The following is a 12,791-nucleotide window of genomic DNA, read 5'->3' as shown; positions in this document are numbered from 1 at the left end:
CATCTTGCAGTGAAACTGAGCTGTGGATATTTAGTTCACCACGTTTATGCTGCAAACTATTACCACTTGCTTGGCCTCCTCTTTAATGGCATTGACTGCTGAGGAAGTCACACAATTGGAACCTTAACGGCTGTTTCTCTGAAATGGCCACTGAAAGGACACGAGTGTGTGAGGGAAAATTTCCAAATCAGCATAAAGCAAAAACCATGCAGTGGGAGGAGCAGCGAGGAGAGTAGTAATAGACCGTAAAAAGACATTGATGGACTGGCTGAATGGGATGTGGAAATATGACAAAGGGATGTGCGAATTCACTCGTTTTGTGGAAAGTGTAGGGGGAGGAAATAGACAATAGACAATAGACAATAGACATTAGGTACAGGAGGAGGCCATTCAGCCCTTCGAGCCAGCACCGCCATTCAATGCGATCATGGCTGATCATTCTCAATCAGTACCCCGTTCCTGCCTTCTCCCCATACCCCCTCACTCCGCTATCCTTAAGAGCTCTATCCAGCTCTCTCTTGAAAGCATCCAACGAACTGGCCTCCACTGCCTTCTGAGGCAGAGAATTCCACACCTTCACCACCCTCTGACTGAAAAAGTTCTTCCTCATCTCCGTTCTAAATGGCCTACCCCTTATTCTTAAACTGTGGCCCCTTGTTCTGGACTCCCCCAACATTGGGAACATGTTATCTGCCTCTAATGTAGGTACTGTTCCACTGTTCCAAAGGGTCTGCAGGAATAGAGAGACTCGAGTGTACCTGTGCATCAACCCTTGAGGGCACATTGAGAGAATATATAGCAAACCATCCATGTCTGGAGTCAAGAGTGTTTAATTGTCATATGTAATGACAACGGAACAATGACATTCTTACTGTTATGTTTGTGTGCCATTGTATGTTCGTTCTTAGTACCTGAACTGATGTACAGCACTTTGGACAACGTGGGTTGTTTTTAAATGTGCTATACAAATAAAATTGACTTGACTTGACTTGACTTGACTACTTGCAGCGGCAGAACAATCCTGGGATTCATAAAAAGAGCAGAAAAGCAGGCAGGTTTCATTGAGCCTGCGCAAAATGCAAGCGAGGTCACAATACAAAGACAAGTTCCAAGATTGTGTGGATGAGAGATTTCTGCTAGAAGTTTAGCTGGGGTGGGGAAGATGGGACCATTCTCCTTGTAGGATGAGGAGAGTGTGCACAAGATCAAAACAGGTTTGGATACAGTAAATAGGGAGACACCATTCCCATTGGCAGATGGTTAAAGGTCCAGAGGCACGCACATGAAGCTTGGGGCAAAATATACCAGTGGGATGTCTCGGAGAGTAATCGTAATTTGGAACCCACCGTCTGTGGTGGTTCCAATCCTTTGCAACAGTGGAACTGTGTCTATATTTTCTCTTCTTAAAATCTCTGTGTAATTTGTGAATTCAGACTTCTCTTTGTCATATTTTCTCTGCCCATTCAGCCGGCCCATCAAAGTTTTTTTTCCACAGTTAATTGCTGCTCTCCTCACTGTTTCTCCCACTCCATGGATTCTGATTTAAGCACATTTGGACATTTGGCCTGACATGCTCATGCCACCCTCAATGCCCATTTTTGAGAAACGTCAAGAGTCAAGAGTCTAGATGGTTTTATTATCATATGTCCCAGATAGAACAATGAAATTTTTACTTGCTGCAGCACAACAGAATATGTAAACATAGTACACTGTAAATAATAATAATAATAATAATAATAATAATAATAATAATAGTCTATTGTAGTTCAGAGCTCATTTGGGGTTGTAGTGTTTAATAGCCTGATGGCTGTACGGAAGAAGCTGTTCCTGAACCTGGACGTTACAGTTTTCAGGCTCCTGTACCTTCCCGATGGCAGTGGTGAAATGAGTGTGTGGCCAGGGTGGTGTGGGTCTCTGGTGATGCTGGCTGCCTTTTTGTGGCAGCGACTCTGAAAAATCCCTTCGATGGTGGGGAGGTCAGAGCTGGTGATGGACTGGGCAGTGTTCACAACTTTTTGCAGTCTTTTCTGCTCCTGGACATTCAAGTTGCCGAACCAGGCCATGATGCCACCAGTCAGTCTGCTCTCTAGTGCACACCTGTAGAAGTTCAAGAGAATCCTCTTTGACAAAACCAAATCTCCTTAATCTTCTCAGGAAGTAGAGGCGTTGATGTGCTTTATTTATAATTGCATCAGTGTGCTGGGTCCAGGAAAGATCTTCGGAAATATTCACGCCCAGGAATTTGACGTTTTTGACTCTCTCCACCATTGATATAAACAGGATTGTGGGTCCTCATCCTTCCTCTTCCAAAGTCCACAATCAGTTAGCCACAGATAGTCCGATAGCAACAGAAATAAAGTTCTAGTTGGCTGTCTCCAGCGAGCCTGTTCCCTCTGCGGTCAATGCCATTAAAAAAGGTGCTCAGTTTGCAGCCACAGATTGTAGGATAGACTCAGTGAACTAAATGTGCACTCAAAAGTGAATCATTTGTAGGACTATTGAGAACCAGTAAAGAAATGTGAATGACAATTACTGTACTCGAACCCTGTGTAGATCTGAAGAACCATCAATACCAATTCTATAGTCCTTGCATTCAAAAAATCCAAAATAACAAAGGGCATTCAAAGTAACCCAATGAATTAAAAATTATAGTAAATACCCTGTAACTTATCTTCCTCACAGCCAGTGAAATGTATGGAGCAATTAAAATTCCAGCAAGCAAATTCCACTGGAAAATTGTGGAAGTTCATGCTCGATCATCAGCATGCAGTGATTCAGAGGGTTTGGACTCACAGGTTTGCTAATATTTTCCCTGGGACCCCAAACTTCCACATGGTTACAAACGGAAGAATTGACAAAGTTTTCTTTTTAAAGCAAGAATTTCAATCCATTGCTTGGTGTTCTCGATCTCCTGCAGCTCCGCTCTTGCTCCTCCTCATTCGTAACAAGGACAGAGTCCCCCTTGTCCTCACCTTCCACCCCATCAGCCGTCGCATACAGCACATAATCCTCCGACATTTTTGCCACCTCCAACAGGATCCCACTACTGGCCACATCTTCCCATCTCCACCCTTTCTGCTTTCCGCAGAGACCGTTCCCTCCGCAACTCCCTGGTCAACTCGTCCCTTCCCACCCAAACCAGCCCCTCCCCAGTACTTTTCCCTGCAACCGCAGGAAATGCAGCACCTGTCCCCATACCTCCTCCCTCGACTCCGTCCAAGGACCTCAATCCACTGTTCCAGGTGTCGACTCCTGTATATCGGCGAGACCAAGCGCAGGCTCGTCGATCGTTTCACTGAACACCTCCACTCAGTCTGCCTACACCTGCCTGATCTCCCGGTTGCTCAGAACTTTAACTCCCCCTCTCATTCCCAATCTGACCTTTCTGTCCTGGGCCTCCACCATTGTCAGAGTGAGGCCCAGCGCAAATTGGAGGAACAGCACTTCATACTTTGCTTTGGCAGCTTACACCCCAGCAGTATCAGCATTGACCTCTCTAACTTCAAAAAACCCTTGCTTTCTCTCTCCATCCCCTCCCCATTCCCAGTTCTCCCACCAGTCTTACTGTTTCCGACTACATTTTATCTCTGTACCGCCCACTACTCTGACATCAGTCTGAAGAAGGGTCTCGACCCGAAACGTCACCCATTCCTTCTCTAGAGATGCTGCCTGTCCCGCTGAGTTACGCCAGCATTTTATGTCTACCTTCGATTTAAACCAGCATCTGCAGTTCTTTCCTACACGGGTTTGTCGGTTAATTGGCTTGGCATAATTGTAAATTGTCCCTAGTGTGTGGAGGATAGTGTTAGTGTATGGGGATCACTGGTCGGTGTGGACTTGCTGGGCTGAAGGGCCTGTTTCTGCACTGAATCTCTAAACTAAACTAAAAGAAATTCAAAGGTATTTGGATAGCTACATGGATAGTGTTTAGAGGGATAAAGGTCAAATATGGGCAAATGGGACAAGCATCTTGACGAGCATGGACGACTTGGGCCAAAGGGCCTTTTATATTGTTGTATCGTTCTATGACTCATTAAAAATATTTCGTTTCGTTTTTGGTTCTCAAGCATGAAACACTATGTAAATGCAAGTCATTTAAAAAACAAACACTTTCCTTTAATGGCTGAAAATATCAAAGTGAAATGTGTTATTTGTAATTCTTAGCTTTCTTACCTGGCTGTACCGTTGTTGTATTCACACACGGAAAATGCGTGACAATACTGAGACAAGCCAAACGGGCCGCAAGGCTCAGTCTTCCGGTCACAGAATGTGCCTGTGAATCCCTCTTTGCAGGTGCCAGACTGACAAATGCCAGAGTTTTCGGGTCTGTTATCACAAATGCCATGCAAGCAAGGGCAGTCTGCAAAGGAGATGCAAGTTCATCACAGGAAGAAATGCAAAGACAAGTCTCAAAGCTCTCATGCTCCACGACTGCACTGTCTCTGCTCAGAGACTTTGGCTCTCTCCTTCACATTTCACATCTCTGCTCAGGGACATTGGCCCTCTCCTTCACATTTGCGACCATCACCCACCTCCTCAAAAAACCAGCCCAGTTTTTGCAAACCATTATGTTTGAATCCTTTCCATCGGTTTTGCTTTTGTTGCAGTATCCAAATAGCACTTATCAAAATCGCAAAATGCCACCTATTACAGCTGTGATCATGTTAAGCCATCATTCTTTGTCCATCCCATCCTGTCTGCTGCAGTTGCACTTTCTGGCCACTTCATTCTCCTAAAAATCTCTTTACCAACAAGGAGGGACCACTTGTTCTTGGTTCCATCTGTGTCCTAAGCAGAGAAGCACGTGAAATGACTTCTGTCCATGCTCAACTACATTGGGTCATTCCCAAAATGTTGGAGTAACTCAGCGGGTTAGGCAACATCGCAGGAGAGAAGGAATGGGTGACTTTTTGGGTCAAGACCCTTCTTCAGTCTGAAGAAGGGTCTCGACCCGAAACGTCACCCATTCCTTCTCTCCTGAGATGCTACCTGACCCGCTGAGTTACTCCAACATTTTGTGTCTACCTTCGATTTAAACTAGCATCTCCTGTTTTTTTTCCTATACATTGGGTCAGTCCTCTGTCCCAACCTACTTCTCTGATATTTGTTCCTACTGTCATCAGATTTCATGTACTTATGAATGAGATCCAACTCTACATCAGAATTGTTGTCCTCAACCTTTCAGCCGGGTCTCAATTGTCTAAAACTCCTTGTTCTTCATCCTGTACAGGATAAAGAGTCACTGATTCATACAGCATAGAAACCAGCCCTCTGACCCACCATGCCCATGCAAATCGGGTAGCACAGTAGTGCAATGGTAGTGTGTCTGCCTCACAGTTCCAGAGACCTGGGTTCTATCTTGACCTCTGGTGCTGCCTGTACGGAGCAACAGAATAACTTCCATTGAAGTCTCCAGTAACGTAAAACATCAAACACACTTTAAATCGTGATGAATGGGTTGCTTCATTGCATGACAGGTCGTATAAGAGGGTGGCATGGTGGTGCAGCGGTAGAGTTGCTGCCTTACAGCTTCAGAGAACCTGGTTTAATCCTGACTACGGATGCTGTCTGCACAGAATTTGTACTTTCCCTCTGTGACCAAGTGGGTTTTCCCCGGGTTCTCTGGTTTCCTCCCACACTATTTTTAACGCTCGCATATATAGAGGTAATAATATATTTTTTCTGTGAAGATTTATATCCCACCAGAGATGCACTCTCGAGCATAAAATCACTGTAATATGAAGAACAGTTCTGTCTTTCTGATGAAGTGTTAAACTGTGCCCTGTCCCCTACGTCTTCTAGGTCAAGGAGGTAAAAGATCCCATGCTGGTATGATGAGCAACAGCAAAGGAGTCCTGGGTAATATTTATCCTGTAACCATCATCATTATGGTAGTTGAGGCACAAGAGACTGCAGAAGCTGGGATCAGTTGCAAAAAGAGACCAGCAGGTTTGACAGTGTCTCTGATGGGAAAATGGACCATCGATGTTTTGGGTTGAGACCCTTGATCTCGACTTTTGGAATGTAAATGAAGGGTCGTTCAGTCTAGATAAAGGGTCTTGACCTAAAACGTTGACTGTCCATTTCCCTCCACAGATGCGGCCTGACACACTGGGTCCTTCCAGCTGCTCCCCTTTACCTTTACAGTGGATGATCTGCTCATGGAGTTCATTGCAGTTTGTGGGACCTTGTGCAGAAATAATTTCCTGCAATTCATGCAGCATAATTAAGGCACGCTCTGTAATTTCTTGGAACTGCCTTAACAAGCATGTGTATGGCACCGCATAAATATAGCACTTTTTAAAAAGTGTCAAAAATGTCATAGAATGAGACAATTTCTAGTTTTTCTTTGCTTGATTAAATAGCAGCACTCTCAATTTAACCATCCGTTTGTCAACAGAGTTGCCAAGTGACTGGATTCTATTCTGGATTGCAAAGTATTTTGTTGTTTTATATTCAAGTATGAGGTTTAGATCAAATGAGATCTGTGTTCATTTTGCATAGAATAAACTTCCAGCAGAAGTGTCATCATCCATCATCAGCACATGTGCAACTATTGTAGGTAACACCACCATTCCGGTAAACAAACACCTTATAGTATGGTCATTACAATGATGAATTACCACGCTGCAGTTAAAATTAATAAAGTTGCAGACAGTTGCAACCTAATGCATCATGAAATTAGCATCACTGGGTGAAACATTGATCTTGTACCCACTTGAATTTGCATTCATTGAAACTACTGGACAGTAACAAAGGCCCAAGTGTAGAAACCAAGCCTGCCAGCTTTCTACCTTAAAAGCTTAAAATTTTTCTAAGCTTAAAATAATTGTATTCATTTATATTAATTCATTTATATTAATTCATTTATATTAATTCATTGTATTCATTTATATTAATTCCCCTGTCATGTTAGAATAAATTTATTAAGGATTTTTCACGACTGAAATTACAAAAATAAACTTGACAAAAATGGTGAAATGTTATATTTTCTCTTTCTTTTAAACCCTTATTAACATTGCTATTTTTGTACCTTACTGACCTAGGGTGCAGTTTTGGCCGTGTTTATTGTCTTCAGAACAAATGTGACAGGCAATTCCCTTAAAGTTTGAATAGCATTTGCATGTACCATCTCCTTCTATTCCATCAGAGCACTGTGGAAAAACAAAATCAATCATTTAGTTTAGTTTAGTTTAGAGATACAGTGCGGAAACAGGCCCTTCGGCCTACCGAGTCCACGATGACAAGCGATCCCCACACATTAACACTATCCTACACACACTAGGGACAATTTACATTTATATCAAGCCAATTAACCTACAAACTTGTACGTCTTTGGAGTGGGGGAGGAAACTGAAGATCTCGGGGAAAACACACGCAGTCACGGGGTCAATGTACAAACTCCGTACAGACAGCACCTGTTGTCAGGATCAAACCCGGGTCTATGGCACTGCAAGCAATGTAAGGCAGCAACTCTACAGCTCCACAACCATGCACCACAATGCCGCACCAAAGCTTTGCTTAGTACCTTCATAACTCACATTTTAGGAGATTTAGAAGATTATTTTTAGGAGATTTAGAACAAGATTTGTCTCGTCTATCCAATAATTGCACTTGCATTTATCGAATGGCAGTAGCATCTCCAGGATGTCTGCAGAATTAATTGATTTTAAATTGTTGTTTTTGCTAGGAAAAAAAAGACTTATTTTGTCACAAAATGCTGGAGTAACTCAGCAGGTCAGGCAGCATCTCGGGAGAGAAGGAATGGGTGACGTTTCGGGTCGAGACCCTCAGTCTGAAGAAGGGTCTCGACCCGAAACGTCACCCATTCCTTCTCTCCCGAGATGCTGCCTGACCTGCTGAGTTACTCCAGCATTTTGTGAATAAATCGATTTGTACCAGCATCTGCAGTTATTTTCTTATAATATTCTTAGACTTATTTTGTGGATTGGAGAAGCTGACTGGACGATTAATATTGTTTGAGGAATTTCCTGGTCAAAGGAACATTTACAACATAGGAAAGGAAGCGAAATGGGTGAGGAGGTGAGAAAGCTTCAAATAGGAATTCCACAGTAAGGGGCCATATGTCTAAAAGTCTGCATTTAAATCACAATTCATTGTAGCCGCAATACAGTGCGAGCAGCAGCCAATCCAAACCCAACAACCTCCCACTAACAACAATGCCAAAGCAATTTTGAATGACAGACACATTTTGGCCAAGAGAACAGAGAAAAATCCTCCATTCTTTCTCAAAATAACAGCATAAGATTTATAAAGATCCTCCTGGAAGAACAGGCAAGGTTTTGGTTTAACATTTCATGAGAAAGACATTTCAGAACGTGCAGGACACAGTATCACAAAGGGGTGTCAATGTCGATTTATGAGTCCAGGTTGCAAGAGGGGGATTTGAAACCACAGCCGTCCGACTTGGAGACTGGAATGGTGCCAACTAAATCACAACTGCTTCATCACCTCAAGGACAATGGTGATGTGCAAGAGGGTGAAGTCAAAGCAATGTTCAGGTTTACAGGAAACTAAAAGTTGAGTATAAAAGAACAGAGATAAGAATATTAACATTGAGGCAGGAGACCGGGAGCCAAACAAAACACAAGGATGATATACTATCTACCTGTAGAGGGAGAGGTAGAGTGGATATGGAGCCTGGGTAGAGTGGATGTGAAGAGGATATTTCCATTAGTGGGAGAGTCTAGAAACAAAGGCCGTAGCCTCAGAATAAAAAGATGTACCTTTAGGAGATGAGGAGGAATTTCTTTAGTCAGAGGGGGTGAATCTGTGGAATTCATTGCTACAGATGGCTGTGGAGGCCAAGTCAATGGATATTTTTAAGGCAGAGATTGACAGATTCTTAATTAATAAGAGTGTCAGGGGTTATGGGGTAAAGGCAGAAGAATAGGGTTGAGAGGAAAAGATAGATCAGCCTTGAATGAGTGCCGAATGGCCTAATTCTTGATAGGCCAAATGGCTTAATTTTGCTCCTATAACTTATGAACTATGAATTACCTAGTAGTCATATGGGTCTAGGGGGTGGATGTTTAAACATGAATGCCGATGAGGCTAATTCAATTGACCCTCGAGCCTCCAGCATTTGACAGATACTGGCTGTGCAGTGTGCAAAACTGTCCGCAGGTCCAGTCTAGTATCCATCTCAAACTGCGTAAACAATGGATCGAGCGTTGAGAAGTGAGAGTGCAGCAAGATAGCAAGAGCACGATGGGCCAAATAGTCTCCTTTTGCAATGACTGCAAATACTCACAGAAATCAGTCTTCTTCACAAAGTTTATCAACATATAATTTTCTGTCAATTCTTTACTGGCTCATTTTTCAAGAAAGAATGAACTTACTTCTCCATGCCCATAACATGGATGTTGAAACCCTCCCAAGCAGGCTTTGCAATCTGGTCCGTAGAACCCTTTACAGCATTTTCGTTTCTAGACGAGAAACAAAGTTGAACACATTTTAATTATCAACACGATCGTCGGGAACGGTATGCTTTTATTTATGTTCAGTATCAAAGCATGTTAATGCCATCTCCACCTTCTCCCAGCAGAAATGTACTACAGTGGATTTTACCCCCTGTAATTAGGAAGCCAACCCTGGGGGAGGAGGTAAGTGGGGGGGTAAAATGAGTGAGGTGGCTTCAATGGCTTTTTCATCGCTGGGCATTCTGCTCACACACAATCGGCAGAGATTAGTAGGTCTGGAGATCACATAAGCTGTGGGCGATGAAGGGGTCAGGGCCATGAAAGAGTAGATCGACCAAGGGGTAAAATCCCCAGCGCAAGGAGCCTGGAAAAATTCCAGCCCTCCTTGTGCCAACGAGGAGAACCTTGTTGGTTGAAGATGGGCTGGATCTGCTCCTGCCCCGGCTGTGACTAACCTGTAACGGACAGCACCAGAGAATCTCGATGCACAAAATATCCACGAGGCTCCTGCCAGCATTAGTCGGATGCCAAGTGCAGATAGACAAAGGATCTGATTATCATGGGATGGATGGAAAATAGGTGGAACAGCCTTTAATAAAGGGCCTGTTCTCATCAGAGGAGCACATTTAACACCAACACACCACCTGCCTCCCACTCCTCAGCATCTCTAATCTTCAGCCATGTTTTCTTCTCTTTGGATGCTGCATTTAACTCACCAAAAAAATAATAGACCAACAACCTGTTTCATAAAAACATAGAAAATAGGTGCAGGAGTAGGCCATTCAGCCCTTTGAGCCAGCACCGCCATTCAATGTGATCATGGCTGATCATCCAAAATCAGTACCCCATTCCTGCTTTCTCCCCATATCCCTTGATTCCATTACCCCTAAGAGCTATATCTAACTCTCTCTTGAATACATCTGAATTCAAGTATGTATACATATTGAATACATGTATGTATTGAATACATACATTTCATTTCCTGGAATAAAAACAGGAAATGCTGCATGTACTCTACAGACCAGGCAACATCAGTGGACAGGCAAACAGTGTTAATGTTTTAAGTCAATGAGATCCTGATGAAATGTTAACTCTGTTTCTCTCTTCATTGTTGCTGCCTCACCTGCTGAATATTTCCAGCATTTTCTATTCTTATTTAAGATCTCCGGCATTTCGAGCTTCTTTTGTTCTCAACCAGTTTCCTGCACCATTGTAACAACTTCCTGAAGCCAACTGACTACCAAGGCTTAACTCAGTCAGCGCTTTCTATTTTCATTTCTCTGGGGAAGTTCTTTCCTTGCCTCCCAAGTACTCAGCTAAGATGGAGAGACAATAAGGGAATTCAGGCCCTGATCTCATTTCCTATCTGTCAATCCCATGAGTTCAGCTAACACCCTAAACTAATACTTAGAAATTCCTTCTGTCACCACTTATTATTGACAACCAAAACAGAACAGAAAGATTTACGAAGAACTTTAACACAGAGCTTCAGAAGAAGTTGGAAAAAAAAAGTTTAAAAGGAATTTACAGAAAATTAGTTTTTTTGGTGTTCATGTAAATGGATGTAACCTGATCACCCCACAAGTTATGCATCTTATTCAATATTCCTTTTATGGACCTGATTTTTTTTGGGAAATTTACACAATGTGGGTGACGTCAGTGAGGCCAGCATTTATTGTCCACCCCTATCTGCATTCGAGAGGAAGATGTTAAGCAACGTCCCTACACTGCCACATGGTGAAGGTACTCCTGCAACACAGTGAAGGAATTCCAACATTCAGATCCAGTGACATATTGCACAGTCAAGATGATGTGCATCTTGGTGGAGAACCTGCAGAGAGATATTTCCATGCATCTGCTCCTGGGTGGTAGAGGTCATGTCTTCAGGAGGTGCTATTGGAGTAACAAGGTGAGCAACTGCAGTTGATAGCACACACTGTGGCCACAGTGGTAGAGAGAGCATGAAGGATGCTCTAGGATGGCAGATTGCAGGCCAGTTACACAAGCTGCTTTTCCCTGCATGGTGTCATCAATCACATAAGGCACAAAATGGCCATTCAATATGCGAGTGGCCATTCTATATCAATGGCAAACTGTAAAATGGATATAATTTGGTTACAAACTTAATGTTCTCCAACTGCTCCATCAGCCTCCTCCAGAGGAATATCAAACAGGAGAATAACCTTCCAGTCAAATGTGAGCTAAGTACGGACTTTTAACAGCAGTTTTAACCTGCCCCTTTGCATAGATTTTGGTGTTTCCAACTCACACACTCTGATTATGCCTTTGGAGTTATTCTTGTATTGGCAATATAATACATCCTACGTTATTTGGAATCAATCAAATCAGAAAGAATGGATTGGAGACCTTGTAAAGGATACACAAGAAATGAAATGCAACGTTTGAATTGGATCATGTCAGAATTATTCCTAGTGTTGTGCGCCAGGCAGGTGAGGAGACGGACAACAGTCGTATCAATTCATGTCTCGACAGAAACTGAAGGGGTGGCTCTGGATTACCATGCCAATGGCACGTGTTCTGGGGCAGAAAATAGTTCCACACACAAGACGAGTCATCCAAACCACCAAAACTATTATAAGAACGATCGAAAAGGGAAATAGGTAAGATTAAATAGAGTTCTAGAACAAAGGGAAAGCTTTAATGAATGCCGAGATAGGCAGTGGAAAATATTGGAGAGCATTTAAGGAGAAAAAGTGAAGGAAAATGTAAATAGAAGAGACAAAGGCAGCGTCTTGTATAACACATCCAGGTGTATATGTAGAAACTTGGGTTCTAGTGCCTGCAGATATGGCCATGGCTCAGGTGCCATTATGTCATGGACTCAGTGGACCAAGTGACTCCCTTCCACACTGTAACAATTCTATGATTCCAATTCCACTTAATGTCCATCTGTCACAGGCAGCATCGGGAGGTATTGCATTGCTCACTTAATTGAAAAAGAATAGCATGGTAGAGTTGCTGCCTTGCAGCGCCAGAGACCCAGGTTCGATCCTGACTACAGGTCCTGCTTGTATGGAGTTTGTACGTTCTCCCCGTGACCCCTTGGGTTTTCCCCAGGTGGTCTGGTTTCCTCCAACAATCCAAAGGCGTACAGGCTTGTAGGTCAACTGGCTTTCCTAAAGATTGTAAATTGTCCCCGTATATAGGATAGTGCTAGTGAACGGGGATCATTGGTCGGCGCGGACTTGGTTGGCCGAAGGGCCTGTTTCTGCGCTGTACCTCTAAACTAAACTGAGAACGATAGCACCAATAATCCTCCAAATTGGGGGGAAAAAAAGAAAAATTCTCAGCAAAAAACATGGGACAAATTGCCACATTGTTTATCAG

The 12,791-nt window shown here is 43.1% G+C and overlaps 1 protein-coding gene across 1 annotated transcript in view; it reads right to left on the bottom strand.

The window, feature by feature from the left end:
* stab1 (stabilin 1) overlaps positions 1 to 12,791 on the bottom strand; it is a 208,733-nt gene that overhangs the window by 117,262 nt on the left and 78,680 nt on the right. The window contains exons 21-23 of the mRNA XM_078414034.1: positions 9,363 to 9,449; positions 7,043 to 7,154; positions 4,174 to 4,360 (exon numbers count right to left, since the gene is read on the bottom strand). Coding sequence (XP_078270160.1) covers positions 4,174 to 4,360; positions 7,043 to 7,154; positions 9,363 to 9,449 — 386 coding nt within the window. The remainder of the gene's footprint in view (positions 1 to 4,173; positions 4,361 to 7,042; positions 7,155 to 9,362; positions 9,450 to 12,791) is intronic.

The sequence above is a fragment of the Rhinoraja longicauda genome, chromosome 17 (genome assembly GCF_053455715.1).
Source record: "Rhinoraja longicauda isolate Sanriku21f chromosome 17, sRhiLon1.1, whole genome shotgun sequence".
Classification (NCBI taxonomy): domain Eukaryota; kingdom Metazoa; phylum Chordata; class Chondrichthyes; order Rajiformes; family Arhynchobatidae; genus Rhinoraja; species Rhinoraja longicauda.
This window is presented reverse-complemented; position numbering and strand designations above follow the sequence as displayed.